Raw genomic sequence first — 17,807 nt, forward strand, 5'->3', positions numbered from 1 at the left:
ATAGTACATCCATCTATCTATCTATCTATCTATCTATCTATCTATCTATCTATCTATCTATCTATCTATCTATCTATCTATCTATCTATCTATCTATCTATCTATCTATCTATCCATTGTTGCAAATTATATGTAATGAGATAATGAGACATCTGTTTATGGAGGACTAACACTTCGGCCCCTTTTATACGGGCTGATCAGGAAAGGATCCATGCACGGATCCTCTCCTGATCACAGCAGTATGGAGCGATTGTCCTCGCTAGGACATCCGTGTCCAGGCCCAATGCAAGTCTATGGGGAATTGGATGTAAACGGACATGTGTCTGTTTACATCAGATTACCATTTTATTATATAGCTACTGAATGAGACAGATGTTTCAGAAGAAATGCCTGTACCTTTAACACACACATATATCTAGATATATATATCTCCTTGAGAAGCCAATTTGATCCTAAAGGGTTAAACCATCAATCTGAATGAGGATCTCCTCTAATCTAAACTCTCTCTGTCCCTTATCACTGCTGCAACCTGCTCATTGATTCCGTGTATTGTTTTACTGGTGGGGAATCTTTAACTCAAAGAATCGAAAATAGTTTACTGAGTTAAAGAATCAAATGAGTCTACTAACTAAGTAAACTGATTCGATTATTTTAACTAGTAGATTCTTTCGATTCTTAGACTCAGCCGACTCATATGATTAGACTCTGTAAGTGACTCGGATGTGATTGGTTGCAGGGGTGGGAGGGGAGGGGCTGGCAGAAGCCTGGCTTTCACTCGCGGGTCATATTACAAGCTAGCTAGCTAGAGTCTCTGCTATACGTCACACGGAGCTGCTGCAAACGGATCAGCTCACTCAGCTGAATCGACTCCACAATTTCAGTGAATAGAATAGATTCAAAATAATGATTCGTTCATGAACTGGACATCTCTAGTAACACGGCCTTTCGCTCTGTGTTCAAAGTCTGAGTGTAGTAACATGGCCGCTCGCTCAGTGTTCGTACTCTGGGTGTAGAAACATGGCGGAGGACGGAAGCCCACTGCCCTGCATGCTGTCACTCAGCAGTCGGTGATGGCAGACCTGGAGGATCCCGGGGCAGCTCCTTATGGGAACTTCCCCAACTACTACACCTTTCACCCGCCGGAGTCTCGAATCGGCCTCCTTCCCCCGGGACATCTGCTGGAGCTTCTGAACCGACAGGGGGGAGGAGAGGAGCCGCTGCTGGCACTGGACGTGGGATGTAACACTGGGGTGAGTGGGGCCCCTATACACAACACTGGGCTGCCAGGGGCCCTCTATAGAAATCACACATACTGATAGCCTATGGGGGAGACACATGTAAAAAATATACTGAAGCACATATCAAACTATTTTTTTATTACTCTATTATTAGGTATGTGGTGCGGCTTTATTACCATAGGGGTGCTGGAGTTAAAGGAGAACTCTGAGGAAATGTAAAACTACCCTTGCGATGGGCCTCCCCTGCACTAAAATTGGAATTCATGATGGGACTTCTTATTTAACTGTATTTAACAGCACATGGTTCCTAAATGAGATGTTTTATTTCTCATTTTATATAAAGATTATACACTGCCTGGCCCCAAAAAAGTCACCAACTGCATTTTAGGAAGTGTTATGATCTGGGGTTGCTTCAGTTGGTCAGGTCTAGGTTCAACAATGTTATTTGCCCAAAAGATGAGGTCAGCTGCCTACCTGAATATATGGAATGACCAGTTTTTTCCATCAATGGATTATTTCTTCCCTGATGGTGCATTGGGCATATTCCAAGATAACAATGCCAGGATTTATCGGGCTCAGATTGTGATGAGTGGTTCAGGGAGCATGAGACATTATTTTCACACATGGATTTGCCACCACAGAGTCCAGACCTTAACCCCATTGAGAATCTTTGGGATGTGCTGGAGAAGACTTTACACAGAGGTCAGACTCTCCCATATTACTCCAAGATCTTGGTGAAAGATTAATACAACTCTGGACGGAAATAAATGTGTCATTGCAACGATGGTGAATGCAAGCTGCGATCAAAGCTAACGGTGGTCCAACAAAATATTAGAGTGTGACTTTTTTTTTTGGCCATTCAGTATATATACCACATGATACAAGTAGTGATAGGCTTGGGCGTGTTCGCAGCTCCACGTGCCGAGCCCGCCAGGAAGCTGACAGCGCCAATCACAGGTACTGAGACATTATCCCGGTCCGCAGCTGCAGAGTCTATAGACTTGCATTGGGCATCTTTTCTTTTTTTCGGTTTTTCTTTTTTTAAGGCCGTGTAAAAGGGACCTTAAGCTCAACATCATATGTCATTAAAGTGTTAGTTTTGGGTGGACTGGCTTTTAAAGGGAACCTTGGCTACAGTGTTGTGTAAGATGTTTCTATATGCAGGCAACTAAGGATGCCTGGAACTACCTTTGGAAGCAAATCATCTTCAATGTAAGCCAGGAGTTTCTTAAAGCTGGGCATGCTGAGCAGGCAGGCATCAGCTTAGCTCTCTACTGGCCTCTAGGGTGTTTCAATTGCATTGTAGGTTGGTGGGATTTTCATAGAGGTAATTCAAGGTCTGCTTGCTTGGTGGACACAGTTTAGGGGCCACACCCAGAGCTTTTGTTCACATTGAAAAGCACATAAAAAACCTTGTGTTGTCTCCACTTAGGGACTAATATTTGGTGTGAATGTTTGGTTACTTGACAAGCTAACAATAAATACACTATATTACCAGAAGTATTGGGACACTCCTCCAAATCATTGGATTCAGGTGTTCTGTGAAATAAGATTTTCCTTGCTACTAAATATTCCACGGTCAACTGTTAGTGGTATTGTAACCAAGTGGAAGCAACTGGAAACTACAGCAACTCAGCCACGAAGTGGTAGGCCACGTAAAATGACAGAGCAAGGTCAGCGCATGGTGAAGAGCAAAGTGCTCAAAAGTCGCCAACTGTCAGCAGAGTCAATAGCTACAGACCTCCAAACTTCATGTGGCCTTCAAATTGGCACAACATCAGTGCATAGAGAGCTTCATGGAATGGGTTTCCATGGCCGAGCAGCTGCATCCAAGCCTTACATCACCAAGTGCAATGCAAAGCGTCGGATTCAGTGGTGTAAAGCATGCCGCCACAGGACTCTAGAGAAGTGGAGACGTGTTCTCTGGAGTGACTAATCACGCTTCTCTGTCTGTCAATCCGATGCACATGTCTGGGTTTGGCGGTTTCCAGGAGAATGGTATTTGCCTGACTGCTTTGTCCCAAGTGTAAAGTTTGGGGGAGAGGGGATTATTGTGTGGGGTTGTTTTCCAGGGGTTGGGCTTGGCCCCTTAGTTCCAGTGAAGGGAACTCTTAAGGCATCAGCATACCAAGACATTTTGGACAATTTCTTGCTCCCAACTTTTTGGAAACAGTTTGGGGATGGCCCCTTCCTGTTCCAACATGACTGCGCACCAGTGCACAAAGCAAGCTCCATAAAGACATGGATGAACGAGTTTGGGGTGGAGGAACCTGACTGGCCTACACAGAGTCCTGACCTCAACCCGATAGAACGCGTTTGGGATGAATTAGAGCGGAGACTGCGATCCCGGCCTTCTCGTCTAACATCAGTAACTGACCTCACAAATGTGCTTCTGGAAGAATGGTCAAACATCCCCATAGGCACACTCCTAAACCTTGTGGACGCCTTCCCAGAAGAGTTGAAGCTGTTATAGCGGCAAAGGGTGGGCCAACTCAATATTGAACTCTATGGACTAAGACTGGGATGCCATTAAAGTTCATGTGTGTGAAAAGGCAGGCGTCCCAATACTTTTGGCAATATAGTGTATATCTAGCAAATCCATTACAAATGTGTATGGCATGCCATTTTTTGCCATCTGCGTCCTATGGGGGAAATGTTACTTCACTTCTCATCTTGAAGACAAAACAGGAAGTGACAGGAAATATGTTCAAAGTGAGAGAAATCCTCTATTAGTTGCCATTAAAGTAACTATTGGAAGATTTCCCTTTTATTCCTGTTTTGAGGATAATTACAATTTTTATTAACTCAAATAAAGCAGTTTTATTCAACTTTTTCTTGGCCCTGCAGTGTTCAGCGCTCACCTCTCTCCCCCTCCACGTTGGCTATGGAATGCCCACAGCATCTTCATGTCTAATGCAGGTCAATGGACCTGCATAATATTTGATGACATCAGTGGTCCTTAGAATGCTAAAATGAAAGGGAGAAGAGCCTGCAGGGACCGGTCTAGTACCCTGGAGAAAGCTGATGGAACTGAGGATAAGGTAAGTAAATCTGCTTTATTCGAGTCCCCTAGACAAACTGAGCACTTAACCTTTGTGGTACATGGGTAGCCCCAGTTCATCTTTAAGAAATGGTCAGGTCAGTGCTTCTTTAGAGCAACTGAGGGAGTAATTTATTACTCAAGTTGTAACCTTGTAGTAAATCTGCCATACACTCGGTCTCACCTGTTTAACATTGCCTTTCTATGCAACAGAATTGATAAATGTCCCCCAGTGAGTTTTATTTTGCACTTACAATACAAAGTGTATACTTTTCTCATAAGTGGCTATGATTCCTCTCAAGTGAATTACTGAGACCTAACAGTTTCACTAAATATAGTTCTGCACCCTCAAACTTCATGGGTCAAACATTACCGAGACTAACATAGATAGCAGAATGAAGCATTAACCTTCTAATTTATTTTTAATTGACTCTTTGATTATCCCCACACATCAGTTATGCATCCTGTGCCATCGTGAATCAAAACATTTGATAGGCCAATATCAATAATTTGCTGGTCACTTGACCTGAACTATACTCTGATTATCAAGGCACATAATGTACAGTAATAACATAGTTTTAAAGCACAATGCAACTTTGTGTGGGAGGAAAATTCTTTCAATTAGAGGTGAAGTAGAGGAGATTTCTAAAAACTTGCAGGGAAATATGTTTAGTGTTGAAATGCCTAAACTGTGCATGCTGTTATGTTGATGGGTAATCGAGCTGTGTTACAGCTAACTGCCTGCAGATCTTAGGAACTGTGAGCTAAAAATGGCTTGTGACCCAATATCTGTCTGAATTCATCGACTGGTGAAGCTAGAATTGTGCAGGCTCAACAGTAAAACCTCCTAACCCCTGGAATCTTGTCAAGTAGCTGTGATTTTATAGAACGGTGTAGCCTCATACGGAACTATGTCTGCCTGAGGCATGTATTGAATCAGTACATGATTCACTTGCATAGATGGGGAACATCATCATCTTTCTCAATAAATGCCACGCAGACTCATGAGGAGGTAGCACCACCACTAGGTTCTGTGGCTAAACCCGAGAAGAGAGTCTATTAATAGCAGAGTTAATTATGTATTAGCATATTTCCATTTTCCAACATGTTTTTGGAACTCTCAGACACTTTATACTGAAGGTATCAAATTATCTTTGAATAAATATATGCAAGAACACCTTAGTTGCAACTAGCCATCAGCTTATAAATGATAGTTCAGAGGTTGATAACTTTTGATCACAAAGCAAACTATTACAAACATCTTTATATGATTCCAAATTTCTAGGGGTGTAAAAGCTTGCTACTCCATCCTGCTCTCCATTCATTCCTACTGGCCCTATAATAGGCTGCATCACTAGCAAATATGTGATTGAGAAAAGAAGAGGCAGGTAAGCATTAACACTAGTGAATGTATCAGAATGGCCCAGAATTCATCAATAGCTGCAGGGTTTTGGAGGTTGCTGTAGATATGTGAACTTAAACTGTGCACGTGATGAAAAGCATAATCAGAGTTAACCTTCAGTAAAAACACCTTGTCAAAACAGTAAGCAGATCTAGGGATAAGCTGCTAAGGTTATACTTAAAGGGACAAAGCTCAGGAGTTAAATCTTACAAATGCATTAAAATACCCTATCAACAAAAAAAATTATCTTATTTGTGTATCACTCAGATGTAGATCCTCAAATCATCTCTGAATTCATGCTGACACCATCCTTCCTTCTCCAAGCTCACTCCCATGATGGACTACAATCTCAATACAAATTAGTAAACTAAACATGAGATTGTAGTCCATCACGGGAGGGAGCTTGGGGCAGTGGCGACTTTACAACACAACCAGGGACCATGAGGGACAAAAGTAGCCACCCTCCAGAAGGAAGGACATTGTCAGCACCAATTCAGAGATGATTTGAGGATCTACAGCTGAGTGATACACAAATAAGATATACTTCTGTTAATAGTTAAAGTATTTTATTGCATTTTAAGATTTAACTCCTGACTTTTGTGTCACTTTAAATCTCAGCTTTTTATGTAATATTGTAATACAGCTACCTTCTGCCTCCCTACTCATCCTTCAATATGATGGGTAGCTGCACTGATCAATAGGGAGGCTCAGGAGGTAGAGGAGGATGGGACCAAGCTCAACTTTTGCAGCAACATCTGATATTTACATATAGCTATAAAATCTGCCTCTAGCTCTGGATCTACATATCATTTTAATATAGTTTTCAAAAGAGGTAACCTCTGCATATGCATTTTTCATCATGTGCTCTGTTTTCATTCCCCAGGTTTGTGACAGGTTTAATTTAAATAAAGCAGGCAAGCATTTTATAATGTGCAAAGCACAAACTACCCGTGTAAACAAAATAAGAATTAAGTCTGTGCATTAGTTGAAAATAATACACTGAAAATAGAAGCTTGCCTATATGCAACACAAGTCCTATTTTTGTCTTCTAGTTGTTTTTTTCTGCTGTAAATGTAAACAGTTTCATGCTATGGGCTTTAGAGATCAGTACTCACACCTCCTTGCAGACTCTTGGGTGAGCTCCAGTCGATAAATTGACAGACGATTGACTCCTCCACAGATGTTGCTCCTCTCTCCCTTGCACTCCATATTACATTCTGTCTCACTGACATTTAAGGCTTTAATTTTGTGTCCGCAGTAGCACTCTGCTCCAAATTCAAGTCCAGCAAACATGTATCCCCTGAAAAAGAGGACAGCAACATATTAACAAAATTGTACTGACCTAGTAAAAGGTGGATGCTTCAAAACGAACTACAAATTGTCATAAATAATGGCCATTTGTTACTTTCATTACTTATGTAAAAATGGATAAATAATGAAAGCTCTACAGTTCAAGAAATAGTTACAAATAGTGACAAGCAAGTAAAAATAAATTTTTTTTTTTTTTAACATGGCTTTCAGTTTGGTATATCTTTTAAAGTGACTAAAAAACTGAATGAAAAAAACTGGAAAAAATAGTGTCACTATAAATATAAAGTACTGATGTTACTCTGCGATTTGTCCATTATATTACTCTGCGATTTGTCTATTGTATTACGACACAAAAATTATGTTTTCAGTGCAAAGTGATTTATAAATGTAGCAGTTTATTTTTTAATGACTATGCTACAAAAAATGAATGACGAAGGGTTTGTTCACGCCATGTCCAGACCAGAATTGTCCTCACCTGAAAACCATCTTAACGTATTCCTATGGTATTTCTGGGCACCGTTCACACCAGTGCAGTCCATTCTGATGCAGGGGCATGCACTATTTTTTTCTGATCTGGAACGCACAAAAAATTGCAAAATGTGGCAAAAACGCACTGCACTGCGTTTGCAGATCTGTTCCCGATCTGGTCAGGACATGGTGTGAAGAAGCCATGGTGAGAACACAGAAAAACACAATACAAAATGTATAACTTTTTTTTAAAAAATTCTAAAGGAGATTGTGGTTTTAGAGTGGAATATGTATGTGGCATTCTTTACTGATTGAAAATTGCTGCACTGATCTCGAGACTGGATTCTGTGACACACTGATGCAGCTAATGTTCTGCTGCTTACCAGCTGCAACATGTTTCCTATTGTCTTTAACATTTTCTTTAAAGGAGAACTATGGGGTTAGGGCTTTTCCCCATAGTTCTCCTAAGGGTAACGGGAAGACACAAACGAGCGTCCTCCCGTCACCCACAGCTCAGTATACTGAGACGCCGCAGCCGGAACGGATCCCGACAATTATGTCTGGATCCACCCAGCTGCATGAGTGACAGCTGGCTCTGCCTATCTAGAGGCAGAGCCAGCTGTACCCGCCCCCTCCCCCGTCCGTTCCACCAGTCAGCGCTCGAGGATCGGAGCAGGGAGGGGGGAATCCAGTCCCTCCCCTGTCATGGCTCTCTGCAATTATGTCTGGATCCGCCCAACTGCGTGAGTGACAGCTGGCTCTGCCTTGTCACGGCAGAGAGACATGACAGGGTTGAGAAGTGAGCGAGCGCCGGTATGTGTTCGCTCACTTCCCGATCTACTGAGCCGAACTGTGACAGTTTAATTGTCACAGGTCGGCTAGAACTATGAGCCTGAGTGAAAATCACTCACCTCATAATTCTTCTTTAAGTTTATTTACATTGGTGGAAAGTGTAGTGTCCACTTTCATTGGTGGTTACTGGAAGAAGGGCTCCCCACTTGGTGGTTAGTGACAAGAAGAATGCCCCTTACAAAGGCTGTCAGTGAGGAAGATGCCCCTTACACTGGATATTAGTGGGAATCTGCATTGATACATGTTTTTTTTTTAATTTGCATTGGTACATGCCCCCTATGGCAGTGCCCAGCTACCCTTTTAACAAATGCTTGCATGCAAAATTGGTCTTGAAAAAAGGCAGAAAAAAATAATACGATTCAGCACAAATTGACATCAAATGGGGTTTGGCAATATGTTTGGGTTTAGCAGATTTATCCTGGGATCACAAAACTTCCTGTGAATTTTGCTTGGTTTGCCCATCCCTATTTAATACCACCAATTGTGGCAATCAAAGTGCTCATGTAGAGGGATCCTTGGGGGGCCTTCTTTGTTCTAATTCTGGTTGGGACATGAAGACACATGCTATTATATTATTGCAGTGCAGTACAGCAATAAATATTTATAGCTCCTTGCACTGAAGACACTATCAAAAAGGTATGTAGAGCAGTGCCTTGTTCTCAAGCACAGTCTACAGTCATAGTGCAGATGTGGTAAGGCTAAATGTTAACAATTCAATGTTCATACTTACCAAGTAATGATAGCTTATTATATAAAAAGGGTTATTCACTAAAGAGCGCACCCACCCTCCCTCTGTAATACCAGGCTACATGCCCTCGGCATTGGGAGGGTAGTAAGCACCTTGTCCCCATTCTGACGGGGACAAGGGCCTCTTCCGACACAAACCACCCTGGCTTTGTGATTGTGGGGTTCTGCGGGCAGGGGGGTTTATTTGCCTTCGGGTACCCCCTTTAATAAAGGGGGCACCCAGATGCTGCCCCTCCTTGTGAATGACTAAGGGGTACTTGTAGCCCTACTCATTCACTAAAGGGTTAAAGCAAAATGTAAAGGAAAAGACCAGACTTTTAGGGAAACTAATCTTAAAATGTAGCTAAATGCACCTAAAAGCACACTGGGGGAAATGTATCAAAACTGGAGCAGACAGAATCTAGAGCAGGTTCCCATGGCAACCAATCAGCATCTCTCTTCAGTTTGCTCAGGACTAAACAGCACTTTTGTATATTCTATCAAGAAAACTATGCAATATTACAATTCCTTTCAAACAGCAAGATTAGATTTATATTCTGTTCACAAAACATTTCTTCTTGTAAAAGACTAGGCGAGATCAGGATACATGGTCAGCTGAATGAATCCAAGGATTAATTCCTCTCTTCTAAAAGGTGCCCATACACCTTACAATTATCTGCAGATTTTCTGTGGTCAGATGGAAAAGTGCAACAGATTGGCCCAGGCGGAGGTTACTCCATCCACACAGTTAAATGTAGATGGAGAAATCTGTTGCACCTTTTCCATCTGACCATAGAAAATCTGCAGATAATTGTAAGGTGTATGGGCAGCTTCACAGAGATGTGACTATTTCAGTTAAGTTTAATTTTCACAGAATTCAAGGCACCATCTAGCCATTGCTGGACTAGCATGTTTAGCAATTTAAACTGGGTATACACATTTAGAATTTGGTATAGATGTGCGTACAAAAAATCTCATCATTGCCATCAGAGACTTGTCAATTATTATTTTAAATTCCCTTTGATTTTAACATATGATTTTGGAAATTAATGGAGTTTCCCAAATGAAAACCAAATTCACGGTTTAGATTTTGTTTGAGAAAAACCTTTCATCCTGGTCCTTTGATTTTTGTCATCACTACAGTTGAAATTGATCATCAATTTGACCCCATCAACTATTATAAAATTGAATTCACTTTCCTAAAATAATGTTTTTACATTTTCTTTAAGTAATTTTTAGCATGCCTCAGGAGTCCCGTAATTTCAGGTGTGTATGAAGTTGAATATGGTCTATTCTGTTATACCTTCAGCAGTGTGCAGTGCGCTTTTGGTCTCTCACTATAATAGACAGCATCAATGACAGATAGAGAAGTGTTGCGGGCCAAAGAGGAAGGGTCAAAGCTTTCAGTTTAGGTTCCCTAGGTTTCAAGTCTTCCAAAGTGCTCTGAATGAGATCTTTCATAACCTATTATCAAGCAATTTAAGTTGTAATTGAATCATATAATTATACTGGATTTGCTAGGTGTAATACTTTTTCACATACAGCGAGATGCATATGAAACCAATAATACTACTGTAATGCCTAACAAGCTGGTATGGACTTGAGGGAATTTAAATGTAAAAACCCTGGAGGCTCTTGGATTTCAATGATTAACGTCAAAGAATATCTCATTAAATCTATGACTGCTGTGAAACCATTTGGGAATTAGTGTGGCCAGTTTCCATATGTCTTAAAACAGCAAACCGCCCCAAGAATTCCCCTAAGAGATTGTGAAACAGTTGAGCTATCAATGCCTTGTTAGATTGACTGAGATTTTCCAGTGCTGGCTAAATGTAATATAAAACAAGAAAAAAAAAAAAACGTTCAAACTGCCAAGTACTGTATGTAGCAGCTATCCAAAATCCTGCCAGAAAATTACCTTTTATTTGTTTATAACATTTTATTGCCTTTTAGTATTTTAAAACACACAGCTTACAATAAAATGATTGATTAAGTCTTCAGAAATATACAGCTTCGTATACATGCTAAATAAATCTTACAATTCAACACAGGGAATTAAATCATAAAAAGGATGGGGATTTGGCAGGAGAAAAGAGTTTGTTGATGTGCACAAACTAATAAAGCTCTATTCATTCAGCAATCACCATCCTACCGTTCCGCACAGTTGTCCTGGCAACGGAACACTGTCATCTTCTTGTAGTCGAAAAAGGACACTCCACGGAGTGCTCTCTGTCGCGTGTCATCCATGTAGCAGCCAATATACTTTGCTGTAAAACAACACATATGCAACCAATTAGAGGCATCCTAGAGGGTACCATGCATTACATTGCTGAACATATCAGTTTGAGTTCTAAATTGATTTGCATTATGCCTTTCACATTATTGCATTGCTACAGGCTATCTGTACAGTTAAAGAATTTGCAAAACCTAACAATGAACTTATCTTATTTGCTATCTTTGGGTCTGTTAAATATACTAATATATACCTGTTATATCTATGAAAAACATGCAAACAATTAACAGATGCTAGTAATCCGAAGCTGTCCTGTGTTCTGTGCCCTCAGCAACATTATGTCTGTGAAGGTTCTCATTCATCCAAGTCATGGTATATCTGTAAAAAATAAGTCAAGGCAACTGGACTTGCTGTATTTTTCTTGAAGATGTTTAACTGGTCATCTAACCAGCTTTCTCAATTCAGAAACTTAGCAACATTATCTCATGCAGTCTTATCTTCCTGCCCAGGTTACATTTGTAAATTACATAACACCTGCCACCTATGTGAAAGAGATAAGGGGAGAGGACGTTGCTTTAAACTCAGGAGTTAAATCCTAAATATGCATTGAACTACCTTAACTATGAACAAAAATGTATCTTATTTGTGTATCACTCAGCTGTAGATCCCCAAATCATCTCTGAATTCATGCTGACACTGTCCTTCCTTCTTTTTGGAGGATGACTACTTTTGTTCCCCATGGTCCCTGTGTGTGTTGTAAAGTAGTCACCGCTCCAAGCTCACTCCCATGATGGACTACCATCTCAATACAAATTTGTAATCTAAACATGAGTTTGTCGTCCATTGCGGGAGTGAGCTTGGAGAGGTGACTTCTTTACAACACACACAGGGACTATGGGCAACAAAAGTAGCCACTCTCCAGAGATGATTTGAGGATCTAAAGCAGAGTGATACACAAATAAGATACACTTTTGTTAATAGTTAAAGGTACTTGAATGCATTTTTAAGATTTGACTCCTAAATTTAGTGTCACTTTAAACAAGGAATTCATATTCACATCACACATTCTTCCCTTATTAAACCATCTGCCACTAAGCACCTATGATCAGAAGTTGCCATCAATCGCTCGTGTTTTTTATCCCGGTTTGCAAAACAGAAAGTAGCATGTCGTCATCATACATGGCCAAAGGGCAGAAGAAGAAAAAACTGAGAAAATCTAGTTATGAGCTCTCTGGATATATTTAGCACTGCAGGAGGTATGCAATGAAGCACATGGTACAGTTATCAAAGAAATATAAACTGACCGTCAGTTCTGTAAAATAAGCTTGATTTAAACATAGACGCCTTGAGCAAGTCTAACCTAGCTCCAGCTACATTCATCAAAGCTATTCATAAATTCATCCAGACAAACCTCAAAGACAAGAATGACTCACCACAGGTTTTGCAAATGGAATAAAAATGTATTTAAAACATACTGATGAACACTTTTATTTTGGAAAGCAATTAAAAAAGCAAATATTATACATAAAATTGTAGGAAACCAATAAGAAATAAAATGTGTTGCTTGCTTGCTATTGCATATTGCAAAATGCCTCTTGCCTTCTGAAATAAGCCTGCTATTACAAGAATACCAGCATACAAAGCCTTCTGCTTTTTCTTCCTATGACTTATGTTAGGGACAAGAAGACGGAGAACGGCAGAATTACAATACATCTAAACCATATAGCCAGTTCAGTTTCTGCTTCACAGAACCCGCTAACCTTCTCTGTGGGCTGAGATGGAGAAAACAGTGCAGCCGTTCTGTAGTTTCCAGGTAATTAAACCTAGCAGGGGACAAGTTGACATAACAGACAGAAACCTGGGCTGTGTCGGAAGTACTCTAAATCTGATATCATTGATCTGGAAGGTGAGCAGATTGACATACAAACAAATAGCTCACACAAGCAGCCTGCAGCTCGAAGAAAAAGCCTCCTCTGTTTTGTGCAGCCTATTCACTAGATCATAAATAACACGGTATAGGTTAATGCAAATATTTTTTCACATTTGAATTAGGGATAATAAGACTACACATGATCAGCTAGGTGGTATTTGTTAAAGCATCACTAAAGTCATAAAATGGAAATTTCATATTTGCTTCGGCATATAAATTTAACATCTCAAACCCTGTACATTTAAATGTCTTTCTATTTTGTCCCCATAAATACCTATGAATAAATACTGAGAACCATGTTTACATACATTTCCTTTATGCCTGTGTCCACATTTCATTCTGCTTTCCTAATGTCTCCCATTGTAATGACATATGCAGAAGCACTATGCTCAGAAACTAGGACACTGTATGTTTTTACTACTCCCTCACAGCTCCATCCCTTATTCCTAATGCCCTGCTCACATCCCCGCCCACCTCTCTACTTTGCCAGCCACTCCTACCGCCTGGTGCTCAGCTGCATGCGACATGTGACACAAGGAACTGTGGGAGATAACCCAGATTAAGATGACTCGGAAGCAAAAAAAAAAAAACCCACAGCAGAACCTGATACTCAAAAGTAATATATGCTGTGGTTTTAAAAGTAAGAACATATTTTGGCGCATAATAACAAAATAATTGTAAGTCTGAGCTCATATAATCAACAGCATAACAGTGCTTATGACAGGAATGCAGCCTATTGTCACATGACTATATGCCACTGGTGCCCAGATTTATTTCAAAATGCTTGTTCTAAATACCTAATGTGATAAATCTTAACCCTTACAGTGGGGCTATCCCCGCACTGCATGGGTTCAGTCAGTGGTGTATTTTGGTTTGGGGCTGCCCTAGGCAAGCCGAAACTCAGGCGCCCCCCCCACATTGCAGATTCTTCCTCCATCACTCACTTCCTTTCTTCACGGTCCTGACAGGCGATTAAGGGAACCAACTTCCTCCGCCCCCTTCTTTCCGATCTCCTCCTCCAACGTAGCCCGATCAAAGCTGCGGGGACCCGTCCCGGACCCGTCTACCCGTCACCGTCCCGGACTACTGACGTCCCTTGCTGTGGCTGCCTCCTGATCACCGTCCCCCGCTGCCTCCAGCTCACGTCCCTTGCTGCCACCTGTTCACCGTCCCCCGCTGCCTCCGGCTCACCATCCGCTCGCTGCATCCTCCTGGCCGACACGTGAGGACCCTGAGGGGCATACCATCATTGGAGCGGAGGAAAAGGCAGGTTGGAGATAGTGGTGCAACAGCCAGCCAGGATTGCAGTTCAGGGGTGTATAATTGTTATTTTAGCTCCCTAGGCAAAATGAGCACTATTAACCTATGCAGTATGAGGGTAGCCCCCACTGCAAGAGTTAAGGTTTAACACTCCTGGAGTTCTGCTTTACGTTTGTATTTTAAAGTAAATAAATAATACATCAGCCAAGCAATATAAAATTAGGTATGCACCGACAAAGTATAGAGGTTACCATTGCTAACATCTCCTTTTCAAAAAACACTGATTTGCTGGCTGCCATTCTGAGACACTGCATGCAGATTCAGAGTTCTGACTTCATTCTGCCCTTTCTAATCTCTATGCTTGTTTTGGGTCATAAAGCCATTGAATCAACTCAACAACAATGCAACTAGAAGTTTTAAAAGGTTTACAGCAATGGCAGTATCTGTAGGAGACACTACAATAGATGTTATATCAGTCACCTTAATTGTAAGTCTGAGCTCATATAATCAACAGCATAACAGTGCTTATGACAGGAATCAGCCTATTGTTACATGACTATATGCCGCTGGTGCCCAGACTGATGCCTTTTGGCAGACTGAAGTCTGTGCTTTCCTTACCTAGGTACTCGCTGAGGCCAGTGAAGGAAAAATATTCTTTATATTGGCTTCTAGGTTGTTAAATTACTTTATTTCTTCCGCTCTCACTTTTTTCTGTACTGTCCATCCCATTTCTTTCCAGTTTTTTTTTTTTATATAATGCAGAGATCATGCAGAGAGAAATATCAAATGTGGCACATATATTTTCAAGGGGACTGTAGGAAGCACAAATGTGGAAACATTAATTTGTAAAGGGGCTATAATAGCCGTGATCTATAGCAGTCCAATGTGATGTATCTGCAGTCTCCTAAAGCATGTCTCTAGGTTCCATCAACTTCTATGTCTGCATGTCTTCAGTCTCTGACCATCTCTTTTAACACACCTTTAGTATTTGTCTCCTGTCTCTCTCTCTCCTGCTACATGTCTGCAGTGTCTGGCAGCTTTCTGAAGATTACGTTCCTTGAATATAATGTACGGCCCTTTGATAATGTCAGGAGCTGCACTTGAGGCCCCCTATATCAAGTGAAGTGACTAGCATGGCTCTATGTGTCATCATGCCCTATTGAGAACTACAGAGGGCAGTACTTACAACAAGGGAACACGTGGCATGCATTTCAAAGGCCATAATCCAAGTGAAGCATATCAGCTTTGCATTGATATGTTTCAGAATTTTTATTCAGATTGTAAGCTTTCATGGGCAGGGCCCTCCTAACATTCTTGAATTGTATTGTAACTGCAATGTCTTCCTTATATTGTAAAGTGCTGAACAAACTGTTGGCGCTATATAAATCCTGTATAATAATTATTATTATTTCTTTCATTTCCTCTATGATTGCATCTTATACAATTGACTGAAAGTAATCAAAACATACCCACAAATGCATCAACATTATTTTTTCTATATATGATGGGATTTATCGAAATGATCAGATTATCAAATGAACAGATTGAGCCGTGTGTGGACAGTTATAAGGTGGCCATACACTCTACAACCATCGCAAGACTTTAGTCCGATGACCGCAATGCTGAACGGGCAGTGTGCGCGTGCGCACACCGGCCCGTTCAGCATTTATCTTCCGAGCACCGTTCTAACCAGCCGAGAATCGTACGATTCCCGGCTGGTTTTCGAACATGCTGGTTCGACAGAAGACGTGCGACCGTACAGTAGAAACGGTCGCACGTCTCCGTTCACACTGCTCGATTATCGTACGAAAAACCGATCGCATACGATTATCGTACGATAATCGTGCAGTGTATGGGCACCTTTGAGGTGGCCATACACTCTACAACCATCGCAAGACTTTAGTCTTGCGATGGTTGTAAAGGGATTAAAAAAACGTACAATCTGCCTATCTTGGACAGGCAGATCGCACTCTCGATCATCGCAAGCCCGCCCTCGTGAGGGGCGGGCTTCCGATGACCGCAATGCTGAACGGGCAGTGTGCGCGTGCGCACACCGGCCCGTTCAGCATTTATCTTCCGAGCACCGTTCTAACCAGCCGAGAATCGTACGATTCCCGGCTGGTTTTCGAACATGCTGGTTCGACAGAAGACGTGCGACCGTACAGTAGAAACGGTCGCACGTCTCCGTTCACACTGCTCGATTATCGTACGAAAACCCGATCGCATACGATTATCGTACGATAATCGTGCAGTGTATGGGCACCTTTAGACTCGGGTCCATTCCTAAACTAAGTGCTCTGGCAGCTGAAAGGATTTAGTAAGCAAAGCAGCCGGCTGTACAAGATTAGTTTCCTGAATGAAAACTAGAATCACACAGCAGGTAGGCTGTACCGTCAGACTGAGTTTAGATCAAAATGTTCATGTTAAGTGAAGCTTCTTTTAAACTCATTCTGCATTTCAGAAATGTTCACTTAATCGCTTAACAGCATTGCTTAACTCTAATATTTATTTACTGTATTGATTTTGCATTGAGATATTACTCCACTATGCTGCCAAGTGTAGGGGTATTGGGAGTGTAGGAATAATGGTCAAAGCGGTTGATACCCCCACCAAGGACAAGATTCTGTACTTGTAGTGATGGTACACGTTTTTTTTCTTATACCCCTAGCATCACCCCATTCTAAACTTTTACTAAACTCATCCAAAGAGAACTCGGTGCCGCACAGCCACTTGTCATGATCTTGTCAGCCAGGCCTGCAAATCCTTTATATAGCTGATACTTCTGTTTCAAAAATTGTTAAAAAATGCAAAAAAGTGTCACTGCACTAAAAGAGAAGTTACTCTTTAAGCTTAAGGGCCTTTTTAGACTTTTAAGTGTGGTAATATGCAGTAAAGTATGCATTTTACCATGTGTTAACGCAATGAATGGCAACGCATGGAACTTTGTGCACTATGGGGTATATAATTTAAAATGTAACCCAGAATACACAAGTACAGGAGGTTCTGATAAAACCATCTTACAGTGCACTACAACACCCGTCAAAACAATGCTGCAGGTTAATCCCTGAAATACTACATGACAACGGCAGATCTTTTGAAGCCACGCCCACACATTAGTAATTTAAAAACATGCTGTAGCAGGTGAAGTGCTAAGCATGCCACAAACATACTTTGAATATATGATTATAAAAAGCAGAGAAATAGATATCAACACGATTTGTTTTGCATCACTATAACGATTCTGGGTATGTTAAGTACAATTTTTTTTTCTCTTAAATCCCTTTACAGTGATCCAAAATGTGCATGCATAGGTGTTTATATATATATATAGATATATATATATATAG

At 41.1% G+C, this 17,807-nt stretch overlaps 1 protein-coding gene across 1 annotated transcript in view; it reads right to left on the bottom strand.

Annotated features, from left to right (window-relative positions):
• The window catches only part of WSCD2 (WSC domain containing 2), a 202,964-nt gene that overhangs the window by 73,040 nt on the left and 112,117 nt on the right, over positions 1–17,807 (bottom strand). The window contains exons 4-5 of the mRNA XM_018554282.1: positions 11,190–11,304; positions 6,796–6,980 (exon numbers count right to left, since the gene is read on the bottom strand). Coding sequence (XP_018409784.1) covers positions 6,796–6,980; positions 11,190–11,304 — 300 coding nt within the window. The remainder of the gene's footprint in view (positions 1–6,795; positions 6,981–11,189; positions 11,305–17,807) is intronic.

The sequence above is a fragment of the Nanorana parkeri genome, unplaced genomic scaffold (assembly GCF_000935625.1).
Source record: "Nanorana parkeri isolate BGI_ZX_2015 unplaced genomic scaffold, ASM93562v1 scaffold152, whole genome shotgun sequence".
Classification (NCBI taxonomy): domain Eukaryota; kingdom Metazoa; phylum Chordata; class Amphibia; order Anura; family Dicroglossidae; genus Nanorana; species Nanorana parkeri.